A 12,929-nucleotide genomic window follows, 5' to 3' on the forward strand; every position below is an offset into this window, starting at 1 on the left:
TGTAGCTAATGGCCCAAACCGTTCAAACGCTAGAGGCAAATTCATAGGATGAAAACAAATTCAACATGTCTCACCGGCTTTAGAAAAGCATTGGTTGCAAACAGCCTGACCTCCATCTCAAAGGCGGCCACATGGTCCTAAAACACACCTGTAATTGCTTTACTGGCACCATAGGAGCAAACAGCTTGCTGCTGAGGACCATCTTCTGTATAGCAGCTGCAACATATCTATCAATGCCATCCCAACAGAGGAACTCGCTCCATCAAACACAACAGAGGAAAAATATATGATATGAATGTTTTATGTGTTTTCCAGGCATGGGATAGAGAAGCCAGGAAAACTCTTATGCCCAGTATTTTAAAGCCCTATGATTGATTGTCCTACCAGGGCATTTTCAAAACCTGATTGTTCAAGGGGGACTGAGCCAAGAGTGAGGCCTAACCGTAACCGCACCATCCTGTCCAGAGTGACTCTAGCCTGCTTTCGTCTTTTAATATACATATGTGCACACAAACACACACACACACACACACACACACACACACACAAACACACACACACACACACACACACACACACACACACAAACACACACACGCACACACACACACAGCTTTTTTTTGAGCTTCCAGTCCATCTTTGACCTTTGCAGCTCAGTTATGTTTCAAGTTGTTATTGCCATGTGCACGTGTACAGTGAAACACCTTTCTTGCTTGCTTTTTTCCCAACAATGCAGTACTCTGTATCAGTCAGTTGTACTATAACAAATAAAATAAAAAGTCAACTGGAGCAGAAACATACAAGAAATCGAAATAAGAACAACACGAAAAAGTAAGTAAGCTATATCTAGGGTCAGATCCAGGATCAGTAGCTATATACAGGGTCAGTTACAGGGTCAGTTCCAGGGTCAGTAGCTATACACAGGGTCAGGTACAGGGTCAGTAGCTATATACAGGATCAGTTCCAGGGTCAGTAGCTATATATAGGGTCAGTTCCCTGGGTTAGTGCCAATACCATATTTACACTGGAGTGGTAGGGTTAGATATGTATAGGGGTAAAGTGATTAGGCATCAGGATATACAGTATGATAAACAGAGTAGCAGCAGCGTATATTGTGTGTGTGTGTGTGTAAAATGTGTGTAAACTGCATAGAGAAAAAAATGAAATAGAAGGGTCAATGCAGATAGCCTATGTGGCCATTTTGTTAAACTCTTTAGCAGTCTTATGGCTCGGGGATAGAAGCTGTTCAGGAGCATGTTGGTGTCAGACTTGATGCTCCAGGTACCGCTTGCTATGCGGAAGCAGAGGGAACAGTCTATGACTTGGGTGTCTTTTGTGCGATTACCGGCCTTCCTTTCCCACCACCTGATATAGAGGTCTTCGGTGACAGAGAACTCGGCCCCAGTGATGTACTGGGCTGTCCGTACCACCCTCTGTAGCGCCATGGGATCGAGGGCGGTGCAGTTGCCATACCAAGCAGTGATGCAGCCAGTCAAGATGCTCTCAATTGGTGCAGCTGTCACTTCCTGACCTTAGAGCTTTTTATGTCTCTATTTTGGTTTGGTCAGGGTGTGATTTGGGTGGGCATTCTATGTTCCTTTTTCTATGTTTTTGTATTTCTTTGTTTTGGCCGGGTATGGTTCTCAATCAGGGACAGCTGTCTATCGTTGTCTCTGATTGGGAACCATACTTAGGTAGCTTTTTCCCACAGGGTTTTTGTGGGTAGTCAATTACTGTTTAGTGTTTTGCACCTTTCAGGACTGTTTCGGCTATTACCTTTGTTATTTTGTTATAGTGTTCAGTTTTAATAAAGAAATGATGAGGAGGAGGGCAGGTAGTTTGCACCTGATGTCACAGAAAGGCCAAAAAGGTCATCAAGGACAACAACCACCCGAGCCACTGCCTGTTCACCCCGCTATCATCCAGAAGGTGCATCAAACCTGGGCCCGAGAGACTGAAAAACAGCTTCTATCTCAAGGCCATCAGACTGTTAAATAGCCATCACTAGCACAGAGAGGCTGCTGCCTATATACAGACTAGAAATCATTGGCCACTTTAATAAATGGAATACTAGTCACTTTAATAATGTCACTTTAATAATGTTTACATATCTTGCATTACTAATCTCACATGTATATACTGTATTCTATACTATTCTACTGTATCTTAGTCTATGCCGCTCTGACATTGCTCGTCCATATATTTATATATTCTTAATTCCTTTCCTTTACTTAGATTTGTGTGTATTGGGTATATATTGTGACATTGTTACGTATTACTTGTTAGATATTGCTGCACTGTCAGAACTAAAAGCACAAGCATTTCGCTACACCCGCAATAACATCTGCTAAACACATGTATGTGACCAATAGGATTTGATTTGATTTTTAAGTCCTTAGTGATATGGACACTGAGGAACTTAAAGCTCTCGACCCGCTCCACTGTAGCCCCGTTGATGTGGATGGGGGCCTGTTTCCTGTAGTCCATGATCGGCTCCTTGGTCTTACTGACATTGAGGGAGAGGTTGTTGTTCTGGCACCACACTGCCAGGTCACTGAGCTCCTCCCTGTAGGCTGTCTCATCATCGCCGGTGATCAGGCCCACCATCGTCGTGTCGCCAACAAACTTGATGACGGTGTTGGATTCGCGCGTGGGCCACACAGTCGTGGGTGAACAGGGAGTGCAGGATGGGACTAAGCCCACAACCCCTGTGGGGCCCACGTGTTGTGGGTCATAGGTCATGTTGCCCACCCTCACCACCTGGGGTCGGCCCATTGGAAAGTCCAGGATCCAGTTGCAGAGGGAGGTGTTCAGTCCCAGGTTCCCATGGTTGGAGGGGACTATGGTGATGAACAGTGAGCTGTATCGTCAATGAACAGCATTCTCACTACGCTCTATTTCTCTCTTTTCTCACAATTCCTGACGCGCTTATTGCTGGGCCAAACAACTATCTGTTTTTCACTGTATTATACTGTATTACACGGTGTGTGTGTTTAGGTGTGGGTGGTGCTAGTGCACGTCCTTCCATTACCGGACAATGGATGCAAGCGTCCATATTGCAATGCGTCCACCGTGTTTGCAAGTGTCGCGTGTTACATCTGATGCCGTGAGAAAAGTCTCATGTCGGGGAAACAACTGTAAAGAATAGTTACTCGCTGCGTCGAAAGACACGAATGGAGTCTGGATCATAGCTTGGCTGAATCAGAAGTCGCTTTGTAATGTCATGCGAGTCATAGAAAGACGTCGAGTAGCACCACACAGTGTATTGCAGCCTTTTAACTTTTACCCGGAGGCTTGTAAAAGGTTACGACGTTCGTCAACAAATGTATGTTTGGGCTGACATTCTGTAAAAACGAATTGCAACAGATGGGACGCGAGGCCAAGCTTCCTGTCTGGGGCCAGGGTGTGTTATTGTTTGGAAGGAACTGGAAGTGTGGAGGAAAAGGTTGTGTCTATGGGTAAAAAGTTATTAGAGTTTAAGAGGTTGATTGTTTGGTTTGCTATTGGTTTGTAGGGAAAGTTGGGTGGTTGATGTTTGGTTTGCTATTGTTGTTGCTAAAGGCTGAGTTGTTGATATTGAGTTTGTAGGGAAGCATTGAGAAGTCGATGTTTGGTTTGCTATTGGATTGTAGTAAAACGTTAAGTAGTTGGTGTTTGTTTGCTATTGGTTTATAGGGAAACATTCATTGATTGATGCTGGGTTTTCTATGTAGGTTAACATTGAGTGGTTTTGGCAAAATTAATTTAGTGAGGCCAGCTGTACATTAAAATGTGTTTCACTATCCATGCCATGGTGCCTCATGTCCAGACCATCTCCAGCCCTGGGCTCATCTAACTCTGACTCTAGAACAGTTCCAAGAGGCCCACACACTAGATCTGAGAATAGCTGAGCAGACCAGAGATCTGCCAATGATACAAGGTTTGATTACACCAAGAAGAAAGGCTCCAAGAGTCAATAAGTATTCAACCCCTTTGTTATGTGAAGCCTAAATAAGTTCAGGAGTAAAAATGTGCTTAACAAGTCACATAATATGTTGCATGGACTCACTCTGTGTGCAGTAATAGTGTTCAACATGAGCGTTGGAAAATGGAGTGATAGCCTTCCTTCTTCAAGATCCCTTTTACCCCTGTACAAATCTCCCACCAAAAGCACCCCCAGACCATCACATTGCCTCCACCATGCTTGACAGACGTTGTCAAGAACTCCTCCAGCGTCTTTACATTTTTTCTGCGTCTCACGAATGTTCTTCTTTGTGATCCGATCACCTCAAGCTTTATTTATTTATTTAAAACTTTTTTTTTTATTGAATATCCAAAACATAAAATACACTTGCAGTGAAGCCGCTCAACAACCACATCATACCAGTCATCCAACAGACTCCCATTCAGAGCGACACACAGAAGTTGACAGATCTCCCACCATGCCAAAAATTGTGAACATGAGTGTTGCAAAATATACCCCCCCACACACAGTTCCCCAATAGCTGTCCCTCAACCATTTGAGACCCCTCCCACAGTCCCCCCAAAAAATAAAAATAAAATGAATTCCATTCCCCACCCCCAAGAACCCCCCAATGCACCAACAACGAAGAGAATGAACTGAAGGGAATTAGCTTCGTTTTTCTTTTCTAATGATCAATTAGCCTTTTAAAATGTTAAACTTGGATTAGCTAACACAACGTGCTATTGGAACACGGGAGTGATGGTTGCTGATAATGGGCCTCTGTACGCCTATGTAGATATTCCATTAAAAAGCTTTCAAGCTACAATAATAATTTCAAGCTACAATAATCATTTACAACATTAACAATGTCTTCACTGTATTTCTGATCAATTTGATGATATTTTAATGGACAAAAAAAATTGCTTTTCTTTCAAAAACAAGGGAATCTCTAAGCGACTCCAAACTTTTGAAAGGTCGGGTAAGTTCAAGGGATTTTAATGCCTGAGATGGGAAAAACTGTTTTTCCGCATGCCCGACGTGTTTTAAAGTTCATTTCTTAAAAGTTTGCTTGTCCAAAATGCACACACAACGACCCTGATACACACAAACTCACACCAGCACATGCTTTAGTACGAACATATGTGACCCCATGGTATCATACAGAAGATAAAGACACCTACAGTATTGAGATTCAGGTATGGCATTGACCCATTGTCCAAGATTTCTCATACAGGTCTTTACAGTAGTGATGTACCGATATGACATTTTTGGCCGATACCGATATTCGATATTTTCATTGCCAAAAAAACACGATAACGATATTAAAAATGTTAGCGGCCTTTTAAGCATTCTGGTACAGTTAAATAGTTAACACACACACATGCACGCAGTGGTCTAAGGCACTGTATCTCAGTGTAAGTGGCGTCACTACAGCCCCTGGTTTGAAACCAGGCTGTATCACATCCGGCCATGATTGGGAGTCCCATAGGGCAGCGCACAATTGGCCCAAGCGTCATCCGGGTTTGGCCGGAGTAGGCCGTCATTGTAAATAAGAATTTGTTCTTAACTGGCTTGCCTAGCTAATTAAGGTTACAAGGTTCTGTGGGTGTCACCGAATAGACTGACACCCTATTACATTGCTCCACATTCCAACCTTGTTTGACATTATATAGTCTAAATATGGCATGATTCCGCCAATTGTAACCTTTGGCATCACTTTCAAGGTACTTTTATTTTGAAGGCAAACCGCAAATTCCATTATTGTGCCTAATCCTTATTGTGGCTAGCTTCACAACACATAACCCGTTCTGGTCGAGCATCACTAGCCAGATGAAGCTAGCTGGCTGCTTATAACGTTAGCTTTGGGCAACAGGATTAAGTAGCTGACTAGCTATATATTTTCATGAACTGAATTTCAATAGGCGAGCAACAAGTGGCTACCTAGCTAATACTTACTCACAAGGATTCCTAAATCATTGCTAAGAATAATGAAAATGACTGCAGTTTCTACTGGTCATTGTTTTCAGGCTGGTTGTATTGGTGCTAGCTAGGTACCAAGCTAAAGCTAGCTAGCGACCCCAGAAGTTGCGGTCGAACAAATAATGCTTTATTACCAACGCGGTATTGCAAACACATCGTTCGTGGCCGGTGTTTGCTTGTTTGCAGACTTTTTTTGTACAGCACTGACTGTGCTACTGATAGTAGTGATGTCGCTTAGCTTGCACGTGCAAATTCAGAACTCACAACATTCTATAATAGAACTGTTATTTGATGTGTCAAATTAAAAGCTTATTTAACGGGTCAAATAGTGTTATTTGGCCTGTCAGTTATTTGGCGTGTGATTTGACGTGTATCTTTTTTGACACTTAAAGACCCAAACACCATTCCATAGTTTGTTGGTCGTGAAGCTAATAGCAGTGCCCGCTATTACTGTGGAACTCCAGTAGGGTAACATCTGAAGAATAACGCACCTGGTAGTGTGTACTGGTGCTCGACCAGTCGGCGAAAGCCAACATCACTCACAACAGATTGTCAAGGGGCAATGAATTCCATTATCTTGCCGTTGATGGTTTTCGCCTTTGAGTTGTCTTGCTGAAATGTTCTTACTCATTCAAATGACTGCTCGACTTGTTGACTGCTCGATCCACACAGCAGACATTGTGGGCCAGGTTAGGAATGTTGTGTTGCACGTGTAGCGCAACATTTTACGTGGCGTCATTACGTCATTTACCTACATTATATAGGTATGCACGTCAGCTTTGACATCGGTTTGCACATCGGCGTTAAACTAGACATCGGGCCGATACCGATGATGGCATTTTTAGCTAATATCGGACGATTCCGATATGTTCACCGATATATCATGCATCCCTACTTTACAGTGTATGGTACGATGGTGCACACATGTTAACAGTAGACCACATGTCAGTCAATATGGGCTGCATGCATGAGTGGCACCTGCTTCAGTTGAAGCAGTTGAATGGTCAAACCCCTCTACTTTAGAATCAACGGTCAGTTTGAAGCAGAAGTAGCTTGAGGCCTCTTTCTAGCCTTGATCCTATCATAAAGTCAATCTTTGCATCACAAATGGCACCCAATAGTACATTACTTTTGACCAGGATCCATAAGGCTCTCGTCAAAAATAGTGCACTATGTAAGGGGAATAGAGTGCCATTTGGGAAGCAGAAATCTCTACACACTTAGAAAAAAGGGTTCCAAAAGGGTTATTTGGTTTTCCCCATAAGATACCCCTTTTTGTTTCCAGGTAGAACCCTTTTGGGTTCCATGTCGAACCCTCTGTGGAAATAGTTCTACATTGAACCCAAAAAGCTTCTTTCTGGAACCAAAAAGAGTTCTTCAAAGGGTTCTCCTATGGGGACAGCCGAAGAACCCTTTTAGGTTCTAGATAGACTTAAACTCTTAGAATAAAAAGTACTAAGTGAACTGGTTGACTCTAGAAGATTCAGTCTCAGCAACGGTGAATGTGACAAACAGAGGAGATTGTGTGCTTGACCTAACCTATCGCACAGAGTGTACGTGGTACTGTGCTCTTTAGGGAAGGGTGGGATACTAGGAACACATGTGGTGAACATCTTGGGGAGGAATCTACGTGGTGGAGCAGGGGGGAGACCTTGAGGGATGCGCTTCAGCATGACCAGGTGTTACTGCCGACAGAAAAAGCTGATATTGTGGCAAACATTTTCATCAAATGCATTCTTTTCAACCGTGCGGTGCAATCAAGTGCCTTTGAGTTCGCGAAAGAGTAAACTCTTAAAGATGATTGATATTGTATGTGCTGTCTAATGCCCTTCAAATACTGGTATTCCAACAATTTTTGGTTGATTTATGGTTGCAAGAGCAATGCTAAAGTATCTACCTGAGCCCATAAAAAGTTTACTGTACTTTTTGTTTGCGAAAACCGGGTAAGGTGCATAGGTGGTTAAAACATTACTTCACTGCTAGACCGGCAAGTCACATTATCATCTAGGCCATGTCCTGGGGGACTCCTGAATGTTCTTTCATTCTGATTCTTGTGGTTTATTTCCTGTTATACAGCCTATGGCTATTTCAGACTCAGAGCTCTTAAAGGGACAATCTAGAAGATGTCTTGCTGTTCAATTGTCCATTTTAGTGAGGATATATAACCATTAGGATGTTTCTAGCTTACCTGTGGACTACTTTCAGTAACATCTGTCCAATTTCAGAGGTCAGTGATTGGATAGCATAATTGAAATGAAAAACCAATGAAAGTGGCCCGATTGTGAAACACTAGCTAGGTTTCCATCCAATTTGAGACAGATTATTAGACAAATTAATTCATGTTAATTCTTGTTTCCATCGAAACTGACTTTATGTACACTACGTGATGACGTGGTGCACATAACAAACACTTTTGCGCTAAAATGATCATGTACTGAATAAAAAAAACAAATTCAATGTGTTTCCATTGCATTTTCCATTCTATCAATGGGTTTGTCACACAAACTGTTGCGATAAATGGCAAATGTGTGCATGCTCTCTAAACAACAGTTCGCCGATTAAGTTGACAGGTTAGGTGAGATAGATAAGAGCCAAGATCGTTCTTATTTGTTCATTGGCAGCATGATCATCATGTCACTAGCATACAAATGAAGACCCTCAATATTTATTGGAAAGTACTTTCACCATCCTGTCATGTTCATCATAATTGATTTCATCTGTAGCCTAATAAACGGTGCATGCTTTTTCAAGTCATAGTCGGACGACAACACGACATAGCATCGCGGGGACTGCAAATTTACCTCGACATGGTTAATCTATCAACAATTGCGCATTAAATGGTTTCCACCGCAATTTGTCGCATAATTCATTTTACCGACCTTGTCAAACGGACAAATTGTCTATCAACATTTCTGAAATTGTACAGACACTTCCTGTTTCCATCATAGCTGTTGTGTTTTTTGTTGTTGTTGACAGTATGACTTTACCCGCCTAAAAACTGTTTATGGAAATATGCTTACTGATGTAGAATTTTAAAAACCTAAGCAGTTGTTTCTCTTTTGCTTTCTGTTTCGTCTCTCTCTCCCCCCTCTTTCTCGCTTGTTACTCTTTTTTCTCTCTCTCTCTCTCTCTCTCGCACACACGCTCTCACGGGGGTGGGCCAAGGTTTCATGGTGGTTTTAAGCAAATGAGAAGGTCTCAATGAAGACGGATCAAAAGTCAAAGTCTCTCCCTCTCTTGCACCCACCAGGCCGCGGCAGCGACTCAGAGTCCGACGTCGGACCCCACGGGGGCAGGAAGCTGCCGGACGTGCGCAAGGATGACATGCTGGCACGGCGGACCTCGGTGAGCGAGCCCAGAGTGATGGTGCCCTTCAACCAGTACCTGCCTAACAAGAGCAATGCCAGTGGCTACATGCCCACACCGCTGCGCCGGAAGAGGGGCGACCGTGAAGGTCGTGAGGAGGACGGTGGCCGAGTGGGCGGGGGCGGCCACAAGAGCTGGAGTACCGCCACCTCGCCCATAGGAAGCAATAGACCCTTCAGGTGAGCATTGATGATGCAGTTATAGTCGTGGTAGAAGTGATAGATTGAATGTTGTGGTGGTAGTAGGCTCTGTCCCAATATCCACAAGCAATGTATTGGATTCTAAGTGGAATGCTAGTATGGATATTGGATCATAGCCATGGTGTAATTTGTTAAATGTGTTGTTGGCACTCTTTCCTCCGTGGGGAACTTTTACTGACCTGTAACACCTGCTACACTTTGACAGAACAATATAGACAGACCCAAGCCAATAGATAGTGTGAGGGGTTATTTCAATAGCAGTAGAAGGTCATCACTATCTATATGCTGGTTATAAATATTTGTCATACAGTATATTGAGAAAGTAGTGTTCACTAAAGTGATAACCGTTTTCACTCAATCCAAACGTTAGCCCCAAATGTTCACGCTAACAGCACTTTCTTTGGTACCATCGAGACAAAGCAAACTCGCTTATTCTTTCTTTTCTAGAAGTGTCTAGCTTCTATACGTATCACCGATATGTTGTTTCTTCCACCAGCCCTGACACAGCACTTTAAAAGCAGCTACCTCCAGCCAATTTTCCTTCATATTGTAATTCCCCCATTGCACAAGGGAGACTGGGAATGTCCTGTCTGATGTGGAACACGCATGTTTAAGAAAAGGAAAAATAAAATAGAAAGTGTATAGTGGTGGCATGAAGGGATGGGCTGATGGAGACCAGATGTGTGTTTGGATTGGCCGAGACTGAAGCACTGAGAGAAAAGCCAGCAACTGGCGAGGCATTTTGCTATTCAGACACAAATAGGTGACTACTAAAATGTGTGACCGATTTTTGTTACTATATGACTCTGTTGACAGAGTATTGAGGTTTTCATGAAACAAACATCTGTCTTGTTCCGCTCATCTTGTAATATTTCAGTAGATGGTAAAAAAATATGTGTGTGTGTATGCACACGTTTGTGTGCGTGCTTGTGTGTGTGTGCGTGCACATATGTGCATAAGCTTGCATTGTGCGCACACACTTGTACAGTCAAACATTTGGACACACCTACTCTTTCAAAGGTTTTTTATTTATTTGTACTATTTTCGACATTGTAGGATAATAGTGAAGACAAACTATGAATATGGAATCATGTAGTAACCAAAAAAGTGTTAAACAAATCTAAATATATTTTATATTTGAGATTCTTCAACATAGACACCCTTTGCCTTGAGAACAGCTTTGCACACTCTTGGCATTCTCTCAATCAGCTTGATGAGGTAGTCACCTTGAATGCCTTTGAATTAACAGGTGTGCCTTGTTAAAAGTTCATTTGTGCAATTTATTTCCTTCTTAATGCGTTTGAGCCAATCAGTTGTGTTGTTACAAGGTACGGGTAGTGTACAGAAGAAACCTATTTGGTAAAACACCAAGTACATATTATGGCAAGAACAGAACAAATAAGCAAAGAGAAACGACAGCCCCTCATTACTTTAAGAAATGAAGGTCAATCTATCCGAAACATTTCAAGAACTTTTAAAGTTTCTTCAGGTGCAGTTGCAAAAACCATCAAGGGCTATGATGAAACTGGCTCGCATGAGGACCACCACAGGAAAGGAAGACCCTGAGTTACTTCTGCTGCAGAGAATAAGTTCATTAGAGTTACCAGCCTCAGAAATTGCAGCCAAAATAAATGCTCCACAGAGTTCAACTAACAGACACATCTCAACATCAACTGTTCATAGGAGACCGCATGAAACAGGCCTTCACGGTTGAATTGCTGCAAAGATCCACCACTAAAGGACACCAATAATAAGAAGATACTTGCATGGGCCAAGAAACACGAGCAATGGACATTAAACCGGTGGATATCTGTCCTTTAGACTGAGTCCAAATTTGAGATTTTGGGTTCCAACCGCCTTGACTTTGAGACGCAGAGTAGGTGAACGGATGATCTCTGCATGTGTGGTTCCCACCCTGAAGCATGGAGGAGGTGTGATGGCAGGGGGGTGCTTTGCTGGTGACACTGCCAGTGATTTATTTAGAATTCAAGGCACACTTAACCAGCATGGCTACCACAGCATTCTGCAGCGATACGCCATCTGGTTTGTGCTTAGTGGGACTATCATTTTTAAGGACAGTGACCCAACACACCTCCAGGCTGTGTAAGGGCTATTTGACCAAGAAGGATAGTGATGGAGTGCTGCATCAGATGACCTGGCCTCCACAATCATCTGACCTCAACCCAATTGAGATGGTTTGGCATGAGTTGGACTGCAGAGTGAAGGAAAAGCAGCCAACAAGTGCTCAGCACGAAGTTCTCAGCTCCTTCAGCACTGTTGGAAAAACATTGCAGGTGAAGCTGGTTGAGAGAATGCCAAGAGTGTACAAAGCTGTCATCAAGGCAAAGGGTGGCTACTTTGAAGAATCTGAAATATAAAATATATTTGGATTTGTTTACCACTTTTTTGGTTACTCCATGATTCCATGTGTTATTTCATAGTTTTGATGTCTTCACTATTATTCTACAATGTAAAAAATAGTAAAAAAATAAATAAAAACCCTTGATTGAGTAGTTGTGTCCAAACTTTTGACTGGTATTGTATGTACGAGTGTGTGTATGTGTGTGCGTGTCCATGTGTGTGTATATTTATTTACGCTAGACATCACCTACTAAATTGGGCCTTTGCTCCTGTATCTGACCTTGTTGACATGGCTTGGTTTGATATTAATCTCATTAGTTTAAACCTGACTTTTGCCATAACACCTACACACCACTCTCACACCGATGATACAGGCTTCTCAATAAGGAGGAGGGATGACATTCTTCGAGCCCGGAAGCATTCAGCAGAAATCATCTTTCCTCTACGTGGGTGTGTCTTTCTGTGCAAGGTTGAAATTGGAAAGAGTTAAACCTGTCAGTGGAAGTGAATAAGGCACAAGTGTGTGTGTGTGTGTGTGTGTGTGTGTGTATCGGTGCACATAAGTCTAAACCTGCATGTGGGTGTGTAAGGTCACACCATACCTATCTGAGTACGTCCATGACTACTATATGTGTCCGTTTGTCAGTGTATTCTTGTGCGAGTGTGTATTTGTGCTTGCGCTTGCATGACATCATGAGATTGGCCTGAGCTTCTTATTGAGGTCACCGGGTCCCTGACTGACCAATACTGACCAGTACATTATCCTTCGTTCAGCTGGGGGTCTGCTTTTCAGTGAGTGTTCAAATGATTTGAGATTGTGTCATTATCACGTGTGATGTTTGTTTTTGTTTTCTTCTTTCTTTGCTCCTCCTCCTTTTCCCCCCTTTCCCACCGGGGCATGTTTCCATTGGTGTGTTGGGGTTTCTATTTACTACTCCCATTGTCGTTGTCCACATGACCACACTCTGTGGCTGGCTTTCGTGGTAACGGCTGTGTGTTTCGCGTATGTGTTGTGGCTTTGGTTTGTGCTATGTTGTGTCGCACCACCTGTGTCGTGGTTGCATGTTGGTGTTGTTGGG

General features: G+C 42.8%; 1 protein-coding gene across 16 annotated transcripts in view; it reads left to right on the plus strand.

Annotated features, from left to right (window-relative positions):
• The window catches only part of LOC112256356 (LIM and calponin homology domains-containing protein 1), a 148,104-nt gene that overhangs the window by 104,318 nt on the left and 30,857 nt on the right, over positions 1-12,929 (plus strand). For all 16 annotated transcript variants that reach the window (XM_024429542.2, XM_024429553.2, XM_024429547.2 and 13 more), the window contains one exon: positions 9,174-9,468. In XM_024429542.2, the coding sequence (XP_024285310.1) occupies positions 9,174-9,468 (295 nt within the window). The remainder of the gene's footprint in view (positions 1-9,173; positions 9,469-12,929) is intronic.

This window comes from Oncorhynchus tshawytscha, linkage group LG08 (assembly GCF_018296145.1).
Source record: "Oncorhynchus tshawytscha isolate Ot180627B linkage group LG08, Otsh_v2.0, whole genome shotgun sequence".
NCBI lineage: Eukaryota > Metazoa > Chordata > Actinopteri > Salmoniformes > Salmonidae > Oncorhynchus > Oncorhynchus tshawytscha.